The sequence below is a fragment of the Geospiza fortis genome, unplaced genomic scaffold, assembly GCF_000277835.1.
Source record: "Geospiza fortis unplaced genomic scaffold, GeoFor_1.0 scaffold327, whole genome shotgun sequence".
NCBI classification, from domain to species: domain Eukaryota; kingdom Metazoa; phylum Chordata; class Aves; order Passeriformes; family Thraupidae; genus Geospiza; species Geospiza fortis.
The window spans coordinates 24,615-47,685 of NW_005054410.1; the positions used below are offsets into that span (position 1 = coordinate 24,615).

Here is a 23,071-nt window from a genome sequence, read left to right on the forward strand (position 1 = left end):
CCCAAGGAGGTGCACCAGGTGCCCTCGAGCCACCCACAGGCTCCTCTGCAGACATCAGCTGTGGGAGTGCAGCTGGGCCATGTCCAGAAGATGAAATCCAAGCACCTTCTGCAGCCACCCCCGCAGCAGCAGCCGCTGGTGTCCCCCCCAGCAGGGCACGATGAGAGCACCCACAAGCAGGTCATCCAGCAGAGCCTGGACATCATGCACCACCAGCTGGAGCTGGAGGAGATGAAGAAGGATCTGGAGCTTCTCCTGCAGGCCCAGGGACAGTCCAGCTTGCAGCTGAACCAAGCCAAGCCACCTCAGCACGTTCAGCAGACTATAGTTGGTCAGATCAACTACATAGTGAGGCAGCCAGCCCCAGTGCAGCAGCAAGTCCAAGATGAAGCACGAGTATGTTCTCTCAAAGTTATTTCCTACTGCATTTAGTCAGTGTAAGCTCAGAAATTGGACACACCTTTGAGATTTCATGTGTTTCCCTGAACTTTTTATTGGTGTCTTAACTATGCATGCAGCAGAGAGGATTCATGCCTCATGCAGATTGGGCTGAATTTTTCTGTAAAATTTTTCTTTTTTTTTTTTCCAAAATTATTTTGCATAACCACCCTGAATCCCAAAGATCTGAATCTCTCAATAGACAAGGTGAGCAGCAACACGGGAGAATAAAATCACCATCACTCCTCCTTTGTAAATAAGTGACTGGAGGACTTCAGTAGTTTCACTCTGCATTTCAACTCTTTTTTTACTGGAAACTTTAAGCTCTGAGTCCTTAAAAAGCATTACATTCTGCATTTTTATTGGAGAGCGTGAAGACAATTTCTTGGTCTGAGGGTTATTTCCCATTTTCTTGCTGCTGCATCATGTCATTTAAGATTTTCATCATTATCCACGCATGCTGTTGTGCTACAGTTTTTTAGCAGGGCCAATCTCTTCTCTTTTCCTCTGTTAGTGAGAAGCCTGCTTCTGAAAGAGGGACATTCCTTGGGGGTGAGCATCCAAGCTACAAGGCAGATCAGCTGCAGAATAAAGTGGCTTAGAAATTAATTTAAAATGGTGGAAATGTGGCTCAGACTTGCCATTGTGTAAATTCTGTGGAGCTGCCACCTTGAATAGTTCTCAAAGTAGACTACCTGCAAGGGCAGACTGCAGCCTTTTGGTGTAGCTGCACATTTCAGCAGCTTTATTGAGTCTTTTTTTTAAAGAATTCATAAATATTTGTGAGAAAACTTTCTCCATTTATCTCCCTGCTTAAGGTTGCCTTGAACATCTGTTGTTTTAGAGGCTTTTTGGGCTTGTCATCATGTGTATGCTGTGAGTTGATGCACATTTGTTACTGTTTTTCTTCCTGAGATGTTGAAAAGACAAATTCTCATTTGTGATTTGTAGGTCTGTGAGAGCTCCACGGAAGCTGATGCCCAGAAGCCTGTCATTCCTCTTGACAGAAGTGACAGTCCCTCCCTGTCACAATCATTGGAAGAAGAGGCCGGTGGCAGGAGCCACTCCCCTGAGAGCACATTGCAGCAATCGACTTTCCATCCAGTGAGAAAGGTATAAAGAGCTTCTTAAAAAAAAAATTAAAGGGAAAACGTGATTTGATAATATTAAATGTGGCATTGGAGTTTGCAATCAGGTGGAAAAAATTAAAATGCAGTAAAAGTCAGCCAAATGGCTTGTAAGTTTTGGAAGTCAGTCTCAGCCTAACCTTGTGTGCATGTCCAAGTAAGGTGCCAGGATGAGCAGCTCTTCTAGAGGCTGATGGTGTTTAGGTCTGGCTGGCATGATTGTTAGACAAGAACTGGCAAATAAATAGATGCTCTATTTCTTCACTGCTTAAATTCTGCCTAGTGACTATGTCTAGGGATTTAATTATTAGGAGTCACTAACTACTGTACTAGAAGCAGTTAATTTGAAAAAATAAATAAAGCAGGAGCCAGAGGTGCTGATGAAATCAGGCCTGAGAAGCAATCTTCATAATAGTTGCCTCAGAAACAGCACCACTAATTACTGCTGGAGGTGGGGTGCCTGAAACTCTGTTATACTTCTTCTCATTCCTCATGTATAAGCAGAGAAATCACAATTTCTGTATATCTAGAATATTTTATTGTACCATAGAGCCAGGCTTTGGTCTTCCCACCTACTGTGTGGCTCTGACCATTGAAGAAGCAGCATGAACACAACCAGGAAGGCCAATGGTTTCAGTAGATCCTTGCTGGCTCTGGATATCACCTGTGCTTTTGAAGCTGAGAATCTGCCTTTTCCTTCTCTGTACAGCTTGTTTAAAACACTCCAAGCAACGCATCATATTCTGGTTTTTCAAATCTGTTTATTACTTCAGTGCATGACTCATTTTGTGTACCATGTAGAAGACTTTCATAGGTTTTTTTCCCTTGGAATTTGTCTGTGGAATATTGTGGAAGTACTTGTTTTTCCTTTCTATCCTCAAAAAGCAAGTAATTTTTCCTTCTTTTGTATGTGACTTTGTTGATGCAACATATTGATGATGCAATACTCATCCAGAGAATTGCTGGAGATCCCTTTGGGAGTTGCAGAGGTGTGGGCCTGGAAGCAGAGTGCAAATCAGATTTGAAAGCCACGAAGAAATCTGTTTTATGGACCTGTAATGGGAGGTTATTCCCAACAGCTTAAGCAAGAAACATCAGAAATAGGAAAGAAAATGGAGGCAGATGTGCAAGAGAGAGAGACTAGTGTCTCTGATGGGAAAAGCAGGAGTAATAAAGGAGAAAAGGCTGATTTGTTGCTGTAGAAGTTGAGAAGGTGGCAAAAGGAGGATAATTCTAGGGAAAAGAAAAAAGCATTTTTTCCTAATGGTGCTGAGAAGTGTATCCTCTTGTGCAGAAAGCACAGGGGTGTCTGGTTTTTGAGGTGCCTAGTGCCTCTTCAAGGAGGGAGAATGTTCAACAGCTACAAAACTCCATCTGTGCTTGTATTCCTCTCTTCTAATGAGCTGTTTGTGATGAAGACATCGGGGTGGGTGAAGATACTGACAGCCCTGGCAAGGGCAGATTAGAAATGATGAAGGGGAAAAGCACAGCAAGTAAACCCTTGAAATATTTTCTTCATGAACGCTCCTTAAAGATGTCGGAGTCCTTTTGCTTTACAATTGGATTAAATCTGCGTTTAAATGGGAGGTTGGTTCCTGTTTGAGATCAAGGGAATGTGTCTGTTCATTCTCATCTGGTTCACCTGGTTAAATGTTTTCACACTCACCTCCAGATAAAAATTTCTGCATAGGTGTTTGTCCATGTGCTCTCACATGGGCTATATTCAGAACATTTCATCTCTCCCAAGATCATCTTGGAAGACATGGAGAAATTGAATGTGGACAAGTCTGAAATACTTGAAAAATATGGTGGAGAAAATAGCTGGATAAACCTGCTGCTTGAGGAGAACTGTACTGCCTTCTGGAGAAAAATTGCTGTTGGACTTCTTGGCCTTGTGTTGCATTTCTGCTGAACTCTGGCAGCCTTCAGCTAGGCACAGTATTCCTAGTGGAGTACAGAATTCCCTGTGTGCTGCGGTTCTTTCATTAAAGAGAAAGCAGTGTGCACCTGAATTAACTGTTTAGTGACGTGGTTGCAAAGATCTGTCCGAAAAGGTCAGAAATAAAAGCTTTCTTTAGCTCTGTGGTTTCCTTTATTTTGGAGTGGGCAAGACTTGATTGCGCATGTAGTTATTAAACCTCTGTGCATTAATTTTGAAATGTGTTTATGGTACAAATTTGATACTATTGTTTGATAATTAGATGAAGTGTCTGCATACAGAATTATATTTATTTGTAAAGCAGTACAGAGAAGATGCTTTTAATAGTTCATGATTTAAATAGTTTAGGATAGTTTTCGTTTGTTTTGCTCATTTTGGAACATTCATGGTGATATTTTGTCAGTCTTTCTGTCTTCCTGTATATTCCTCCAACTGATCTTTTTCTGTGAATTAATTTTTTGTGCAGAATAAATGTTTCTATACTTAGCCCATTGATTGTTTGATATAAGTTAAGTGCTGCACTTTGCATAATTCTGGGCTTGATTAGCACCTTTTTAAGAATGCCCCACTAGGAATGAAAGCTTTCTGTTGGTGTGGCAAATGGATATATTTAATATTCCTCTGTCAGAATACTTCACTCACACAGTCAGGACCTCTGGTTTGGATTATGGAGTTGTTCTGTCTCCATGCCTGTTCAATACCCAACTTCTCCAGTAAGAATGCCAGCAGGAGAGAGAACAAATTTCTGAATAACTTTTGTGTTACCTGCACTGCATTTCCAGGGAGTTGTGCCAAATTCTAGCAAACAGATTTTACACAAGCTGTGGAATTGCTAATTTGCAGTGTGAAGGAATGAGCGCTCAATTAACTGTTTAAACTCAAAGTTTTAACAGTTTTGTGGAGAGGGTAACCAACCTCCTGCAACAATATGATCTTGCTGCTTTTACATAGTATGATATCAAGTTATTAATTTGTGCACAGGACTAGAGAGGTCACCTATTCTAGAATAAAGGTAAAAATAATAAGACATTTTGAGCCTAATTGTGTTTTCAGCAGTAATAACAGGAATGCAGTCTGTTTTGTTTGCATGTACCTAATTGTCATTTCTGGCTGCGATGAGCAAGAGGTCTATAGGCTGCATCTAGCATTTGAGAAAATGTCATGATTACTGTAGATCTAGAGCACATATTAGTAATTTGAGCCTCAGGCACCCTGCAACAGCCACTGGTGTTGATGCAGGGCCAGCTGGACATCTCTCCTCCTCACACTCCATGAAGTGCACCCCCTTCTGTACTTTGGAGCAAGACCCTTACCTCTGTTAGTTCATCTTCTGCTTAAAGCGAATCTCTGAGTATGTTGTGCACTGCCTTAGTGAGTTATTGCTGAGCAGCTGCACCTGATCCTGTATAAATATAGTCAACAGCAGATCCTTAGGGAAGGGCATCAGAAACAGATATAAAATATAAACAAATATAAACTGATGGTCCACTATCCCAGATTCTGAAAGCCAGCACTTCAAGGATTTTCTGACCTGAAGATTTTACCCAGACAATTGTGGTTTAGAGCTCTTTATAGACCCCTTGCCTGTGAATTTGTATAATTCACTATTTTGAGTCCATTTTAATACTAGTGCAGAATACTCCTCAGCATTCTACACCAGCTGAGTTTTGCATTGCATGAGAAGTTCCTCTGTTTGCTTACCTGAAGTCTCTTGCCTGATAGTTCAGATACCTTCTAGTTTTGGTGTTAGGAAAAACAGTGAATAATCACTCTGTGTTCATCCCATTAATAATATCTGTATTTTGTAGGTGTACATTGAATTTATTCTTGAAAGTTTATTTTTGAAGCTTAAAAGGGACTGCTTGTCTCTCTAGAGTTGGGTGAAAGCCATCCTGTACTTTGGTCCTTTGTGTGTTTGCCCATTTCCCCCACACTTTGTGGTTTTGATAAATGATTTTTGAGGCAGGGTGACCAAGATTAGTAAAGAAAGTGTAAACACGAGGAAATGGTGTGTAGTGCAATATATTTGTTGTGTTCTTTTTGATTCACAACAATTCCAGCTTCTTAGTTCAAGAGCTCTGTTTGTCTCAAGCACCATAAAGTACCTGAAATGGGGAAATCCTAGGGAATATTCCATGCTATCCAGGGTGCACTCTTCAGAATACTCTGACAGGCTTCTCTTTTATTCCAAGTATATGCTGTGGTAGCATTTCATGAGAGACTAATGGTGGTAATATTCATGGTGAAACTTCTCTTTTTTTCTTGAAAAACTCATGAAATTTGTGTGTAGGGTGCTGGAGGACAGAGTACAGATTTTATTTGATGGTAGTATTGCACAGAGCATGTTGTGATTACTTTGTGACTGAAAGTAATAATAATTTAATATCCATCCCTAGAACTTCAAATCTGACCTTGGGACCAAAATGGATTTCTTGCTGCTATTTTTCCCCCTTAATTACTATTAACTTTAGAGGAATTAGTGATGAAGGAAATAATAGCCTGAAGTTTGGGGTGCTACAAATTTCTCAAGTAACAGAGTGTGTTTTTTTACTGCACAGAATTGAAGTGCTCACGGCACAAATGCCTTCATGCTTAATGCAATTAGGTACATTTCCCAGAATGTTAATTTTACAAAACCCTTTTCCTTTGACCTGAAAAAAAGAAGATAAATAAAACATGATGCTGCTTGCTCCATGCAATCTCTTCCTCCTTCCGCTTTAAGCCCGCTCCCGTTTATTCAGACAAATTGCTAAGGAAGATTTGGATTCTTTCTGTCTCATGAAAGCAGGAAGGAAATCCTTCGGATTCTGTTCTGAAACTGGGAATGGGAAGCATGTGCAGCCCGTGCTATCAGTGCTGCTGTGTTAAGCAACTGGATTGGAGTAGTACATTTGTTTAACCTTCCAGCATAATGAGCTGCCAGGGGGATTGCTCCACTTAATAGCAGCCGTTCATTACTCTGCATCCATTTGCAGCGTGGTGTTTCTCCCATAGCAAAGAGAATTGGCGCTTCCCAGTTTTAGCTTCCTTTATCAGTGACACTTAATGTCAACAGCCCTGAGGCTTTGCCAAAACAATCCTAACAAATCCTAGTCCCACTGTTTCAAGGTAAGTATTTGCTTCTCAGAATTCTTCTGTATTGGTGCTGCATGTTTACGCTGGACCTTTTTGGAATGCGACAGTGATCAAAGAAATATTTGAACTGAAACATATGTTTATTTTTTGTTCTCTGCAGGCACTTTGCATGTTCTTTTTTCTTACTTTTCACTACCATAGCTAAGAAAATTGTGATAGGAGGCGTTTTGGGGTGGTGGTGCTGCTGCCATTATATTATAAGGATCATCAAACCAAAATTAATTATGAGACAATGAGAATTCCATTTATAGTGACACAGATGTAGTTCAATGTGCCAGACTGTACATTAAAATGTCAAAAAGTTCAAAATTAACCAACAGCTGAAGCCACCCTCTGCCCAAGAGCATAATTAGTGCTTGTTGTTGTTCAAATGTTGCAATGTAAAAGCAATAGAGCTTTTATAAAACAGATAAATCCTTTAAAGGCGTCCCATTTGCAAAATCTAGCTGAACTGTCAAGGGAAAAGAGAAATTTTTGCTAATGGCAAAAGAAATGATTATTTTAGGGAGTGAATTAATAGTCTATTAATGAGCCTTGTTCCCAGTGCATTGTTCACTTCACACTTGACAGCAGCTCCATGGATCAGGATGGAATGTGTCTGCTCTTAACTGTGAGTTTTAATATTTTGCTCTGAAAGATCATAATGTTGCTTCATCATTAAAATAACCACAAAATTAACTTTTGCCCCAAGGGAAAGACAGATGGCAGTTTGATGGCCTCATTATTCTTTTTAACAAGAGAAAGGTTTTACACTGGCTTATATAATCTAAAAAGATCTCTGAAGAAGCTGATGCTAGATAGAAGAGTAAAAAGGACATAGCCACACCATGCAACTGAATTTCACCTTCCTGAAAATCTTACATATGTGTCTCCGTTTTTTTTTTCCTTCAGTAGGAGTCATCCCAGTGACTACTCCCAGTAAGTAAATGTTTGTCACTGGAGCCAGGAGAAAACCTAAATTGCCTTAGGAGGGGGAGCATTTCACCTGAGCTGCACACAGAGGGTCAGGTCTCACTACATGAGATGTTGGCACGTGCTTGTAAACGAGTCAAGGAGGGTGTGGGTAGTGATTGGAGGAGCTGAATGGCCAAAAGGTCTCCAGTTAACTTGGGAGCAAATTTGGGTGGTGTGCCTGCCATGAGTATGCCTCAGCATGGCCATTCCCAATGGAGTACAGCTGTAGGGTACTTGCTATGGACTCAGGGATTTGTGGATGCTCCATGCTTTGGAGAACCTGACTAAATAAATATTTAGCTACCTCACAGGGGCTTAATTAATGCTCACAGTGGACTCTGAAGCAAGGGGAAAAGGCAAGGGCTGATTACAGTTCATCTCCAGCTCAAGCATGAATTCTGCTTGTTTGTTTAATCTTTTGTGACTGGTATGGGAACAATTCACATGTTAATTTTGTCATCTTAAAAAGGCTTGTGATAAATTGAGTGATGGGATGAAAAGGTCAATGTATACTTAGTAGGTCCCATTTGTCACTGCAATTGCAGGAACCTGTTACAAGCAAATTGGGGTGGCAAAGAAACATTTTGATCTTTGTGGACTTTAGGATGTGTGGCCTTGAAAAGTGAATTCCTTGCTGACCTATGGAGATAGGGCATTCCTAAGAATGCTGACGTTTCAAACCAAAGTTATCAGACAGACTATTTGGCAAGTTTGGGCCTCATCAGGTGCATTTCCTTATTGGCTGTGGTCTAGTTTGCAGCTCAAATGTAAGGTGGGAAGAACATGTGTGGTCAGTTCCAGCTGCTTCCAAAAAGTTGTTACAGCTCATACAGCTTGGATTCAGGGGTGTCCATTGGACTCAAGAGGGGGAGAATGCCCAATTCCCTGGATGCAGGAGCCCAGTGCTCCTTGGGGTGCCTTCTGCATGGAGGGACTACTTAGAGCAGGCTCACTGCAGCTCCATGTGGTGGAATGGCACAAACCTCCCCTGGCTCTGCATGAGAGCTGACCTCTTTCTGTCTCAAATGCAGGTGAATTTTGTCTCATCACATTAAGTGGTTACTCTTCAGGCAAAGCCCCCATTGTAGCATCTATTACAAATTGACAAAGAAGAAATTAAATTGCATCCATTTTTGGGTGGGAATTAGTGTCTGTGGGCAGTGTTGTCTTGGTACAGAGTGCTGTGCATTGCAAGCAGAGGAATTCAAGGCTGGCAGGAGGTAGGATTTGCACGTCTGACAGCTCAGGCTAAGCTGCAGTCTTTGCCACTGTGAGGTTAAGATGGACAAAAGTATCAAAATCCCAAATGGAGTATGTGTTGAGAAAAATACTAATTAAATTTAGGAAATGGATCCTATCTCAGATTCACTTCTGAGTCACAGGCCTCTGGTGAAGAAATAAGTACAACAATAAATTTAAGCTCTAATTCAGATGCAAGGGTCACGTTTCTATTGTCTTGATTTATATTAAAATGAGTGCTACCTACTGTATTGCAGTCAAATGAAAAGGATATAGTCAGTCAAATGCAAAGGGTGAAACACCAATGAACTATGATGAAATCAAGGGAAAGTTGTGCATTCAAGTGACACAGATCTGTACACTTCCATATTGCTTCTGTTTGCTTCACATGGATGCTGGAAGAGCCTTGTTTTCAATAGAGTCCCCATTCCAGGGTGTGAGACAGCTTAGGGAGGTCACCTAGATGAGTGGGTTTGCTTTGGTTTGCTTTTTGGTAAGTGTCTCTGTGGGTTTGGTAGTGACAAATCATGAGACAGTGAAAAATGCATATTGATACTTTGGTAAATATTCCCTTTCTTTGGAAACTGGACATGTTTCCTCATTAGTACGTGTAGAATATTTCTGCATTTGATCTGTGTTAAGTGCTTTAGGTTTTAATGGGACCGACTCACTAACTATCATAAAGTTTTCTGTATCATTAACAGGAAAAATAACGTCATGTACTTAAGTCAGAGTTAATTCTTATTTCTTCTGAATCTTCGTTCTGAATGATCTGATGTTCTTTTAATAAAATGTCAAAATTTCTGATTTGAATCTTATTTCTTCTGGGAAAATTTAATGGAAAATAATAGGGTTTATGTCAAGGATTTATTTGGTACAGTGTTCTACATAGATTTCCAAATCATTGTAGGAGTTAAAAATCAGAATCCCTTGAATTGATCTAAGGAAGACATTTTTTTTGTAAGCACCAGAAGAGTAACCCAGTTGTCTCCTTTTCCAGTTTTCAGTTTTAATGGTGGAGAATCTAAAGCTTTTGGAAACAGCATAGGATTACAATAGATTCTTACAGCCCTTGTGACACAACTGTTTGATTATGTCAAGCTGAAACTGAGCATCTCATCTATTATAGAAAGAACAGTAGCATTTTGCTGCTGAAAAGCTGATTAATATATTGGATTTTTTTCTTCTTTTTGCTTTTCCCAGCGTTCAGCATCCCTAAGCTTTGTGGGCTTTCCAAACAGTGCCGAAATGGAATTATCTCCCACGAGGTTACCCAGCTCAGCTGACCCAGAGGTGAAAGGTGCAGCTGCTGTGACACTTGGCCTGTCCCCAGACGCCCTCTGTGAGTGTGACACTGCAGCAGAGCCCCTGCCCAGCTACAGCCTGGCTCTGGGCAGGGCTCCCAGTGACCCCAGTCCTGGGGCTCCTGCTGCCCTTGAACCAGGTGATGCACTCCAGGGAGACACTAAATGCAAGGTAGGGATGGCTCAAATTCCTCTGCTCAGAGGGAATCCGCTTCCATTTACAGCGCATTATTGTTGGTCAAGCAGTCAAAATGCTGTTTCAATTAAAGTTTTCCTTATCTGGTATTTGAAGACTGATTACAAATTATATTCTTAACATGAAGAGAAGGAAAACTCATAATTGACTTCTGCATTTCTTTCTCCCCCTCCCCCTGCAGCTAGAAAATGAAGACTTCAGTGCTGTGGATTGTCTTCTAGAAAACAGCTTGGCTACTGCTGGGCAAGAGGTAGTTAATGAATTAACTCTTTCTATGCAAAAAGTGATGGAAGAACCTATTAATCTTTCAATCAAAAAGTCTCAGCATTGCACTTCTCCTTCTGAACTGCTCAGCAACACTTCTTTCCTGCCTGTGAATGCCAAAATGAGACAACCTAGAAGCAAAGAAGGTACCAGGCTTTTAATTATTTCCTTTAGGTTTTGGGTTCTTTTTTCTTTCTTAGCACTGTGCATTGCAAGCATGGTAAAGCAGTATGCTTATTAATATACTTACATGTAAATGTGCTTTTCCAGCAAGCTTCAAATATTATCAGAGTACTTAATCCAATGGAAAAGTGTGTTTGATCTCATTTGTGGAGGAAAAACATGGAAATGATATGCTTTGAATTTGTAACATCCCTCATCTGTGAACCAGAAACGAGTGTGACTGTGTGAAGTACCTGGAGTATTAGTTCTCTTAGAAGCACTCCTGTTAATGAGACCTGCAGTTATGACTATTGAAGAGCTGGTTTGAAGAGTCCAAATTCAATTTAAAAAACCCACATTACTTCCAAAATGTAATGTACCTTCTGCTAAGTCCTTCACATCAGTAGCATACCAAATTTTTGTTAACACATTGCTCAGCATGTGCCTTTGCTTGGCTCTGTCTACTGTGGAACATTCCCTTCAGCCAAGGCCTATTTCTTCAGCCCTAATGGAGAATTAGACTTTACTTAACTCTTTTCATGGGCAACTTGCCAACATTGTTGTGCTACACTAAAGCCTCATTCCTGCACACTCTGAAAGTGAATGGGACTATTCATGCAAGCAAGGGATTGCAGGATCAAGCTGTTATCCCATGACTTATGCCAATATTTGGCTGCATTTCTCTATAAAAGATGAATTAATATTTCTCTCTCTGTGCTGTATTTTTATCCAGAGAATTCTAATTAGTACAAATGAGGCCTAGCCCAGTGAGCCAAGGAAATGTATTTGTCGTCTTTTCGATGTCCTATGCCAAACCGTGGCAATTATGGCACAATCATTTGTCTGAGTTGTAAGAATCAGGAGCACCCCTAAAAAGCTGTGCCTCAGGCAGGCTGAAGTGTCTTGGGGAGGAGCAGCAATGTGGTGTGTGGGGTGGGTTGTGTGACACCACACACAGGGGCAGCCCCAGCATTCAGAATCTCACTGTCAGTAGTGGATGCTACAGATTTGCTGGGTATAAAATGCAGGCCCTGTTGTGCAAGAGGCTGGAAAGCCTCGAGTGTTGAATTCAGTGCTGCTCCCTTTTCTCAGGGAAGGGTCAGGAGCAATTCCTGTCCTGTCAGTGTTTAGGGGCATGCAGTGAGGACATACAGTCACCAGTGCACCATAAAACATGACTTCTGCTGCAAGGGCAGTGCTAACTCTGCTGGTGGCTCTGGGTAGGACTTGCTGGCTTCAGCAATGCTGTGCTGCCAGGCCTCATTCCTTCTGGTAAATGTCTCCAGTGACTCATCCTTTTCTAATAGCAAACCTAAACATTTCAGCCTAATTTAAAACAAAATAATTCTTATCCTAGGCACACGGGATGTGGTAAAAAATGTACTGTGATCATTTTCCCTCTTATAGCTACTTTTCTTTCTTATGACTTGCATAAACACCCTTCCCTCCTCTTCTCTTTCCTAGACTAAACAAATCTGATGGTTTCAGCCTCTCCTCATGGGTCAGGGGTTTGATTTTTTCAAAACCACCTCATTCCTCTGTGCCATTTTGGGTTCTCTGCAATTAAGGAGTGCTGCCCACAGCCAAATGCAGTGCTCAGCTGAGGCCTCTGGGATGCCATGCAGAATCAGGATATCAGCTCCTTGTGTTTTACATTCCTTGCTGCTGGCGATACCCGGCAGGATGCCATTCCTCCCTTCTGCAGCAGCAGCATTAGGGGGTTGACTGTGTAGAGAACAGCTCACTTTAACTCTTTAATTCCTTCCAAGAGCCTTTTCCTAGGTAGTTGTTTTCCTTTGGGATTACATTCATCTGATCCTTTGTGAGCGGTTACCTCAATTCAGTACTACTGATTTAGGAGATTTTTTCCTCTGATGCACTAAGGTCTATTTTTAACTGAAAGCATTCTCCACAGTGCAACCCCTCTAGTTTGGTGTTTCCCATGAATTTCATAGGCACTATTGTTTGATGGGCCTGTTGCTGATGGAAATGTTGGTTAATGTAGGAAGCCAGCACCACTGGAACATCCTCTGCTTTGAGAGTGTGCGACGAGAGCTGCTCCTTCAGCTCGGTGTGCAGTCTCCTTTAGGAATTCTGTCCATGACAGGGCTACTCACCCTTCACCTGAGCAACAATCACAAGTGAATAATGCCTTAGGTGTGATGTGAAATGCATCTTTCCTTGTTAGGCTTCATTTTATTGTTCCTTGTGGCAGGTACTGTTGACCTGAGCTAGATTTTCTTTTAAAACTCATCTTTTCCTGGCCCTCTCTTATCTCGAGATACCCATGATACTGTGTTTGTTTCTTGTTTGTATTGGCTGTGTCAAACTAATTCCTAACAAAAGGTGAGATTACAAAATTTTTCATTGGACTTGTATTTCTGAGGACATCCACTGAGACATTTGTCTCTATCCTATCTCATCTCCCTGGAACTGTGTTGTTATTTGTGTTTAATGTCAGTCAAAACTACAGCCATATGCTGATAAAGCTACAGGTAAAAAAGTAGCAGATAGTTTTGAGTTCATGTGTTTTTATCTTCTAGACACTGGAGGAAAGAAAGGAATTATAGTGTAACTTTTGTCCTGTGGTGGCAGATGGGAGACACAATTTACTTCCTGTTTTCAAGTAACTGGAATTATTCAGAAGCTTCTTAGCATGGAGCTGGAAACCACAAAGATTTCCTGAGCCCTGGGGGTTCAGACCTCATCGGGTCTGTTTTTCTCAAGTGAAGGCTGTATGGCAAAGAGGATTACTTATGTTGTTCCATTTATATGGATGTGTGTGATGTGTACATAAGTAATTCCCTGGGAAAGAAACCATTTCCACAAAATATTTCATATATAGAACAGAAGCTGTGGTTAAAAGTAAAAAAGAAAGACAAAGACTCTGCACCAGAACAGAAAATAGCATGCACATTTTCTATACATATAGATGAAATTATTCCATATTTCACTTATGATATCATATTAAACACCAGTCAGAAGTACATGAATATTGAAGTACTTTCTACCCTAATCTGCCTGTGATATTATAAATATTTTATTCATTTTCTTATCTTCTGTTCCAGATTCCAATAACTGTGAAAAGGAACATCTTGAAATGGATATGAAAAGCAATCAGAATGTCAGGTAGCAGAGTCTTTTTTTTATACAAAAGCACTGGCTGTGAAATTTTATGCATGTATTTAGAAAATTTATCATACTTAATGATGATGGAGAACTTAAAAAGATTTCTAGATTCCCTATAGTTATTAGTTCTGAAAGTTGTAAAGTGCTCTCCAATTTGAAAACAACAATGGAAAAGAAGTGGTGAATTAATGTATTTCTGTGTAATTTTCCAGAATGAATAATTACTTGCAAACTTATCTCACTTGAACAATTAGAAAATGTTAAGCCCCAATGAAAGCTAAAATATATAATGGGAACAGGATTAACTTTACCCCAACAATTTAATAAAATTTGATTTTCAGCCACTGCTATGATAATATGGTAAAGTTGATGATGTGCTGTGCTCCTGTTGAAACCAGCCACACTGAAAAGTGTAAAATATGACTTTAATTGTGGTAATTAAGAAAACAGAGAGCAGGGCAAAGCTTTAGCACGGGAGTTAGTAATGTATTTACACATATGATTAATTTAAAGCGATTGCATTCACATTTCTTAAAGAATTGGTTTGTGAAAAAATATCAAGATTTTCAGCATTTGGCCTCCACAGTCACAGAAGAAAAGGAGCACAAAGAATGGTGCATGAAACTGAGGACAGAGGAGAATTCTGTGGAATGTGGATGAATTTAATCCCGTGTCCTTTTGACTGCAGAGGTGCCCCAAAGGAGCAGAGGATCCCCTACGTGAGGCTGGAGCGCCTGCAGATCTCTGCCTCGGAGGTGGGGGAGCTGCCTGTGTTCAAGCTCCAGCCACAGCACAACGGGCAGGAGGGCAACTTCCTCCTGGTCATTGAGTGTGGCACACGCTCCTCAAGCATGTCTATAAAGGTGAGGGGATTTTCTTCAGGATTTACCAGCCTTCTGCCCTTTATCCCACTGTTTCTGGAATATTGTACAGTAAAAAGTCTGCTGATTTGTTTGACCCTCAGGTACTTCTGTGATGGGTTGTGGTAAAGACAGTACAGCTTTGAGCTTGCTCCTGCAAAGCTCAAGTGGAGCTCCCTACATCTTCCATTTCTGAAAGTTTGTAGTGTTTTCATATGCTAAGGAGCAACTTGGCTCACTTTTCTGGTTACAAATACAGGATAAGTTGCTTAAAACTGGCCTGAATATGTATTTGAGTGGTAGGAACCAATCCCAGAAATCACAGTGCAGTAGGTTTTCAAAAGCTTTGTATTCTATTGCTTCAGTGGAGTCTTGGGTGTGAACTTCTTTCCGCAGAAGGGAACAGGAATTTCTGGTGGCAAAAAGATCTAAACTTTTTTTATATTTGGGTTTTTCTGGGGGGATGGTGGGGAGCTTGAGCTGTTTACCATAAAATTTGCAGGTGACATTGTAGAATATCCTATTTCTATCACCTGTGGTGTAGAATCTGCACAGCTCTCTCACTGTGCTATGTGGAGGAAATGACCTGACCAAGGTGACCTGGCCAGCCAGTGGCAAATGCCAGGAGTGTGGACCTCTTGAACCCCAGTAGAGTTTACTGCAGAGAAGCACTTGGAAGCACTTGTTGGAAAATTGCTGGTAGCTGTGTCTTCCAAGTACAATAAGTACTGGGCTATCTGCAGATAAACAGTGATGCTTTATGCTGATGTGTGAAAATGATGATTGTGTGATCCCAGATTTCTCTTTCTTCAAGATAAATAAAGATAGTCCAGCTGAAGGACAGAAGTCCAAAGAAGAGAACTCAGAGGATGGGAGATTTCTCATTTCCCAGGCTGCAGGACAGACACAATCCCCATCTGTTGATCAGAAGCTCAGCAATGGCATCTCCAGCATGAAAAAATCCCCAGTTACTCAGGATGTCAGTCCAATTGAAAATGAGGATTTCTGTGCTGTGTGTCTTAATGGAGGAGAACTGTTGTGCTGTGATCACTGCCCCAAGGTCTTCCATCTCTCCTGCCATGTTCCAGCCCTGCTCAGCTTTCCAGTGTGAGTATGGATGACATTTCACTACTGTGCTGTTCCTGCTCGCTGCCTGGGGGCAGAAGATATCCTCAGAGGTTGATGTTTCAGGCTTATGCAAGGGCTGCATCTTTCACTTGCCTTTTTTGATATTTTTTTTGTCTTACATGCAAGGAACTGGATGAATTATGAAAAAGAACTGTTTCCTGTCACTGTGCCCTTTCTGCAGCTAACTGGCCAGTACAGCAAAGGAGGTGGCAGACCTGAACTTAAAAAACTTTCATGTGATTCACTGGAGAAAAATAAAAATCTAACTCTCATGTAGCATCTGGAGTGTAGACGTCGGCTCTTGGCAGAACAGAGACTAGTGCAAGGGAAGGGCAATCAGTGAGTTTTTATTCAGTTTGTTAGCAAATTTTATGGGAAATGTAGGATTATCAGGGCTTTTGTGGAAATATTTCAGTCATTGCTTTCCCTAAGATACAATCTCTTGCAACTTGTCACAGATGGATTGTATGCAATGAACCAGAAATAGACACATGTCTACATACCAAACTTAAAAGTGAGACAGAATAATGTGCATTACTGTGGTATGCAATTCTAAATTTGTTATAAATAATTTCTAAGCAGAACCAAAGTCTATTTCATTTGAGCCAAGCTCAAATCATTGTCTCAGCTGAGAAAAACATGTTGTAAGGTATTAATCTGGAGATTCTGGTTTCTCCTTTCTGTTTAAAAACCAGGGTTTTTCATCTCTTGGATTTCATTCTTTTCTCTAGTAGTGGAGTTGTTACCTTCTAGTTTCAAAGCACTGTGAAAGCTAAGTTTTCCTGTTAGAATAAACTTCAAAGGCAAAGTTAAACTCTAATGAAGTAAATGAATTCCCTTAACTAAAGTTATATGTTCATAATTCTTGAATATATCAATCTGTAGCTATTCAGACCCTGATGTTGTAGAAGTTGCATCACTGTCTTCACTGAATTCCTCAAGAGGTTTTTCCTGAAAATGCATCTACTAGCATGGACACACATGCCCTTGCAGGATTATGTCTGTTTGGTTTGGGGACTTGTGTTGTTATCACACCTTTTCTGATAGTATTGATTTCTTAGATTAATATGTCAATTATTGTATCAATTGATAATAAATATCTCAGTTATCAAAAGGATCTGGTTTTTTTTTATGAACAGTTGCTGCCTGTTTTTCCTTAATGTTTTTTTTTCAAAGCAGCACTTGAATCAGTGCAGCTGCATACATTACTGGCAGATTATTTCAAACTCAATTTTGTTGTTTTCTTTTCCTTTGTGATAGGAGAAGAGTTGTGAATAGAATCTGAAATGATTTTATTTCTAAGTGGATTCAGATCCAATGAAGAATATCTAGTACAATGGTCTTCAGATTGCCTGCTATCATAATGCTAGTTAAGGATGAGGCTTTCCAAACAGTGATTCCTGAGATTTTCTGTTTGACAAGGGTGTGGAGAAAATCCCCCAGGAGTTTTTTGGTTTCTTGTTTTGCAGGGGAGAATGGGTGTGCTCGCTTTGCCGTAACCCCATGAAGCCAGAAGTGGAGTATGACTGTGAGAACACACGCTACAGCCACAGCTACAATGCACAGTATGGCCTGGGTGACTGTGACCAGAAGGTGGGAATAATTATATATTGCACTATTTAGAGCAGGACATATGATCTCAGCATGAGGCTTTGCTTTTTCATGAGAGAGATGATGGTGTTCACTTGGCTGCTACTCAAATGTTGCACACAGCAGTAAATACAACAAAAGCATTGTTGTTGTTTGGTTATATAATTATCTTCTTTCTGGACGTTGCTGCTCAATTTAAAAATGTTATAGAAAGATGAAGCAGGCAGATGTGGAAATTCTTTTCTGTTTTGAACAGGGAAGTCACACTCAAGAGCAGAGCTTCCATGAGTCAGTTTTACCTGGTTTGTGACACTGAATCTTTTTCCTTTAAAACTTGACACCTTCTTAGACATCTACTTTGGCCAGTGCAATGACATTTTTGTGATGAAGACACTTGTTGCACGCTTTTCATTTGGATTGAAATCATCAAACAGTCTTCTTCATATGTCCCATTAGTTCCCTTGAAGATATTTAAGCTCTTAACTCAGCCTAGAGGAGAGCTTATCACTTGACATACCTATTACTAGTTTTCTCTACCAAATCTTCCATTAAATAATGGCCTTTTCCTAGAGTCCATAGTATTTGGGAAGCACAAATTCAATATAGATGTCATGTGTATATTGGTGATAACTGGACAGGGAGGAGGAGTCCACACAACTGAGTGCAGATGATGAGCTGGCCCTGTCTCTACTGGATTGGTACAACTGGGCAAAAATTATTGGGATTTGGGTCTCAAATAGTAAAGTCCTATTTAGAAAATTGAATTGATTAAAAATTCCATTTCTTGTGAGAAAATATGGCTTATAATGTTTATATAGCACATTTTTTTCACCAATAAATGAGCCAAACACTAGTATAGTGTTTTACAAGTTAGTGATGATTAAAGGAAATAGTTTTCATGCAGTACTACCAACTTACATTAGTTTGCATGAAAATAATGAGCAATGGAAAACATTGGCCATGGTTTGTATGAGCTGTGGGAAACATTGGCCATTTAACTCTTTCCACATTGCTGCTGCTGTTCTCCCAGTTGGGAGCCAAGGAATAGATTCTGGAGCACACAAAGTAAATAATGGTAGTGATTAATTCCCAGAATTTCCAGGAGAATGTTGCTTTTCTTGCATTTCTTGACTATCCTTATTTTCCAATGTATAACAATGCTATGAGGCAAAACGTCCCCCTGACTAGAGTGAAGTGTGCCATTTTGCATCAGAAATGAATTTGAGAATTCTCTTTTTTTTAATAGGATTGATTAACTAAGGCCAAGAATGAAACTCCCTTGTTTTGAATTAAAATTTATTACCATTTTGGCTTCCACAGAAGTGTGAAAAGCTGGTGCTCTCCCTGTTCTGCAGCAGTATGAGTCTCCCATTCCATGAACCTGTCAGCCCCCTGGTAAGTACTGCATGTGCAGGGATCAGAGAGAATCCTGAGAACCTCACAAGCTTCTCTTTTGTCTTCTTGGAAGATATTCATGAGTGTTTTTTCTAAACAGTGCTGCTTCCTAGGGAAGGTGGGTGTTTGCCTCTTCTTAGTGCCTTGAAGGTGTCAGGCCAGAGGCAGGGAAATGTTTGGCCAGTGCTCAGGCCATGTCTGAGTGCCAATTTAAGAAGCTGGTAGAATGGCAAAGGTGTATGAGAGGTTCCAGTGATTAAAGAGTTGCCTTGCCATGTGCATGAAGAATATTGTACAGCCATAAGAGTGGTCTGCTCTAGAAGCAGCCTTGAACTCCCTCTTTTCTTGTGCTGTGCACAAGAAGGTAAATGTGACTGTAGAGATATCTGCTTCATCCCTCTGCTCCACATGTGCAATATTAACTGTCTGCTTTAAGGAAGGTGGAGACTTACACTGTTGTAACAGTAGAGCACCATGTGCTAAAAGTTGAAGAGGGGAAAAATAAAGCTTTTATATGAAGTAGTTCAAATAATGATATAAAACGCATTCCACCTAATAAAGCTTGCAGTGGACTCATGGAGCAAATTACCTAACAAGTAGGTTTAGACCCTGAAAGATTTAAGAAGTGGGATATCCTGGTACGTGGTGCTGATTGAAAAAAGCTTTTATTGAACTTTTAAAAGAGCGCACAGTATCCTATTTTGAGTCACTCTTGACAGACTACTTCCCACATATCAGCTGAAAGTATCACAGCACATTCTTTTTGTAATTGCTTGGGGAAAATGTCAGCTAGTTATCAATGTTACGTATATTATTGATCGTGGTTAAATTTGGGTTATGGTTATCTGGGGATAAACTTTACAAAGTGCAAGCAGCAGAGTAGTCACTGAAGTGTGCTGTTTTTAGGATCAGTCTTGAAAACAAGTATGTTGTAATCAAATCAAAAAGCACCAGGAAGACGATGTGCAAATGTAGGAACTAAAAGATTAGAGCTCTCTACCCTGATGCAAGGATTCCTCTGCAGTGACTTCTGTCCAAAATTGCATGGAAGTCACTGGAGAGGAAATGTTTTAATGAAAAATGTCACATACCTGCCTTTTATTCTTATTGCAGGCTCGGCATTATTATCAGATCATCAAAAGGCCAATGGATTTGTCCACCATACGAAGGAAGCTGCAAAAAAAGGACAAGTCCCACTACTCTGCACCTGAGGAACTTGTGACTGACGTGCGTCTCATGTTTTGGAACTGTGCAAAGTTCAATTATGTATGTTTCTAAAATGCTTGGGTGGGGGGAGACAAAGCAGGGGTTGGCTCTTTCAGTGGCTGTCACACTGGTGCAACTACTGCTTCCATGGAAGCCAGATGTAGGATTGGGATAAACAGAAGTATTCATCAGTTTTATTCTTTGGAAATTATGTCAGGGTTTTTTTAATGACAGGAGTGAAGTTTATATGAAGTTATATATGTATCTGAGAGCTTGAGATACATATGGATCTAAAATTAAAGAGGGACATCTTCACAGACAACTCTATGGAATGTTGCTGTGAGATTTATGGAATATGGAAATTTTGCTGTGAGAAGCCAGTCACAGCCAGCAAAATACCTAGGGAAAATAAAATGCACAGAAATTCCTAAGCAGGGATGGCTGCTGTTCTTTCTAGTTCACTGCACGTCTCTACGTCTTAGAGGTGCACAAATGCGTTCCTTAGCAGCATCTGGTTTTTACTTACACTGGAAATGCAGAGGGACTAATGGGCTGTAGAAAGTGTGCAGAGACTAATGGAGATGTAGCAGACAGAGCCAAGGAGAGGTGTCGGGATGGGATAGTTATTTGGATTTGATCCTAGATGATTTCTGTGTGTGGTAGCACTGAACGGTTATTCATTCCCTCACAGCCGGATTCCGAGGTTGCTGAGGCTGGACGATGCCTGGATGAGTTCTTTGAGGACAAACTGAGAGAGATCTATCCAGACAGGCATTTCCCTTCAATGCAGCAGGATGACTCTGATTCTGAGGACGTGGAGAGCCAGAACAGCCCCGTGCCATCCCAGGATTTCCAGTGGCCGTCGTACGGGCAGGAGTGCATGCAGCCCAAAAGGAAACGGCGCCACGCTGTAAGATTGCAAAAGCAAAAGCACTTGGTTGCCAAGTGGCCTCCCTGCTAACTCTGTTTACAGCTACTGATGGGAAGTTTTGGCAGGGCTGTCTGGGAAAACTGTCAAGCTTCTATCACGGATGTGTGATCAGTTCTACATGTTATGTCACGGTCCCTTGAGTGGAATAAAGTGTCAGATGTGTATAAATGTGCGAGCGGGAGTAAAGGAAGCCTCTCAGGCTGCGCAGTTATCTTCCTAGCAGAAAGCTCTGTCAAAGTTCGTAAAAAGATTAAGCCCTTTAGCTATTCATTGTTTGTTTCCTTTGTACACAGGAAAGCGAAAAAACTAAAAGAATGATGTTTCAGCCAGCTAACAGCCTTCCTCAGGTATGACCTCCTCAAGATATGAGATTTGAGGAATCCAGCAGCATGACTGGCAGAGTTAAGGTGTGTGGGAGGAAAGCAAAGCGCTCGGGCTGTTTGTTGAAACTCTCCTATTCTGCTGACCATATGCCTTATTTCTAGATCTTGTGGATAGACAACAGATCCAAAATGTTTATGTTTAAATCTGTCAATATCCCATCTGTTAAATCCACGTGTATGTTTTGCAGTGTTTACACTGAAGTACTAATGTCTTGGTCATAGGTAATGATAACAATAATAAAAATAAGATCCTTATAATACCTCATACTGCAGTACTGTTTCATAATCTGTTCAATGTGGCATCTCTATTTTATAGAGCACAGGTAACCATGTAATAATCTTGCAGCCTCAGTGTGAATGTTGGCCGTGCTTTGTGACAAATACAACGTGTAGCTGTTAAAGCTGTAATCCTGTTGTCTTATTCAATGATTTTTCTGGGAACTTGGCTGCTCCAAAGCCTGTGAGATAATGTGATTATCTGATCAGCTGTTTCTTTTGAATCACAGCGTTTTCATTAAATCAGGAAAGAACAAGTGCTAGTAATGCTAACACAGGGACTCTGTGAGGGCTGGTTCTCAGTGCATGCTGGGTGCTCTGTTTGCAAGACATCAATCTTCTGGAATCTAATTCATGCTTGGTAAAGCAGTGTTGGATTTTGTAGCTCTCAAAGGCAGCATTTTTAGACAACCCAAGGCAGTTGTTTTTCTATAAAGTAGATATTGGAATTCAGCAAATTAACTATGGAGTGAATTACATGGTTCTAGAAGTGCCTATAAAATAACGTCATTTATTTCTGATTTTCTTTTTGCTTATTACCTGTAGCTGTGATTACCGGCAGTACTAGAAGATCATGATAATGCTATATATGTGGAAGCTCAAAATTTTCTTTTTCTTTTTTGCTAAATTTCACAATGTATAGGCAGAACACAACCAAGAGCAGATTTAGAGTTCACTTGAACAAAGGTTGTGTATCACTGTAGAGTCTGAAGGGTGGGGTGGATAACAGGACATCACACCTGAGCAAAGAGTGAAAGTTTGCAAGCTGCTTCCCACCCCTTCCAGCAGCAGGTGAGCCACATCTCTGCATGGTCAGTGCTTTCCTTATGTGTGTGAGGGGCATCTTCCTCCTTAAAGCTCTGCCCAGCAGAATAATCTGGGCTGGGACCTAGCTCTGACACAGGAGGCTGTTGCAGACCTCAAACACAATTAAAGTTCATTTAAATTAGGTTCCTGTAAATAAAGATGATATTTTCAGCATAGTTTATATGGGCTATTTTGTCTGGTAACCATGTATGTTATTTTAGATAAGATTTTAAAGGTTTATATATGAAATAGTAATAAGACATGAATGTTATATTCTACAATGTGTGACTTACTGTTAGCCCTTTACCTGGTAGTGTGCTAATATTTCCTTTTCTTTGGAGAAATGAAAATCTGGATATTAGAAACTGACTAGCAAACTGTGAGATGAAGGGACAGCCTTTACATTTTCTAAATGTGAATTCATATATGTTTGTTTTCTGTCAAATTCCTCAAAACAGTGAGTCTTGGCACAGGGCAAAGAGTGCAGGTCTGTCACTGAATTTATCACCCTTATCTGTGCTACAGGTATCACTTTTTCTCAGTTCTTCCACCAAAGAACTATCTTTTGTCATTACTAATGCAAAAATAGTATGCTTTTTAGACTTCAT

General features: G+C 40.5%; 1 protein-coding gene across 1 annotated transcript in view; it reads left to right on the forward strand.

Annotated features, from left to right (window-relative positions):
• The window catches only part of TRIM66 (tripartite motif containing 66), a 33,691-nt gene extending 12,053 nt beyond the window's left edge, over positions 1 to 21,638 (forward strand). The window contains 12 exon segments of the mRNA XM_031061349.1: positions 1 to 396; positions 1,390 to 1,551; positions 10,036 to 10,308; positions 10,514 to 10,742; positions 13,827 to 13,887; positions 14,576 to 14,750; positions 15,562 to 15,854; positions 17,345 to 17,468; positions 18,786 to 18,860; positions 19,974 to 20,126; positions 20,758 to 20,976; positions 21,291 to 21,638. The exon segment at positions 1 to 396 is cut by the window's left edge and continues 13 nt beyond it. Of these exon segments, the coding sequence (XP_030917209.1) occupies positions 1 to 396; positions 1,390 to 1,551; positions 10,036 to 10,308; positions 10,514 to 10,742; positions 13,827 to 13,887; positions 14,576 to 14,750; positions 15,562 to 15,854; positions 17,345 to 17,468; positions 18,786 to 18,860; positions 19,974 to 20,126; positions 20,758 to 20,976; positions 21,291 to 21,350 (2,220 nt within the window). The 3' untranslated portion in view covers positions 21,351 to 21,638.
• Positions 21,639 to 23,071: the final 1,433 nt, after the last annotated feature.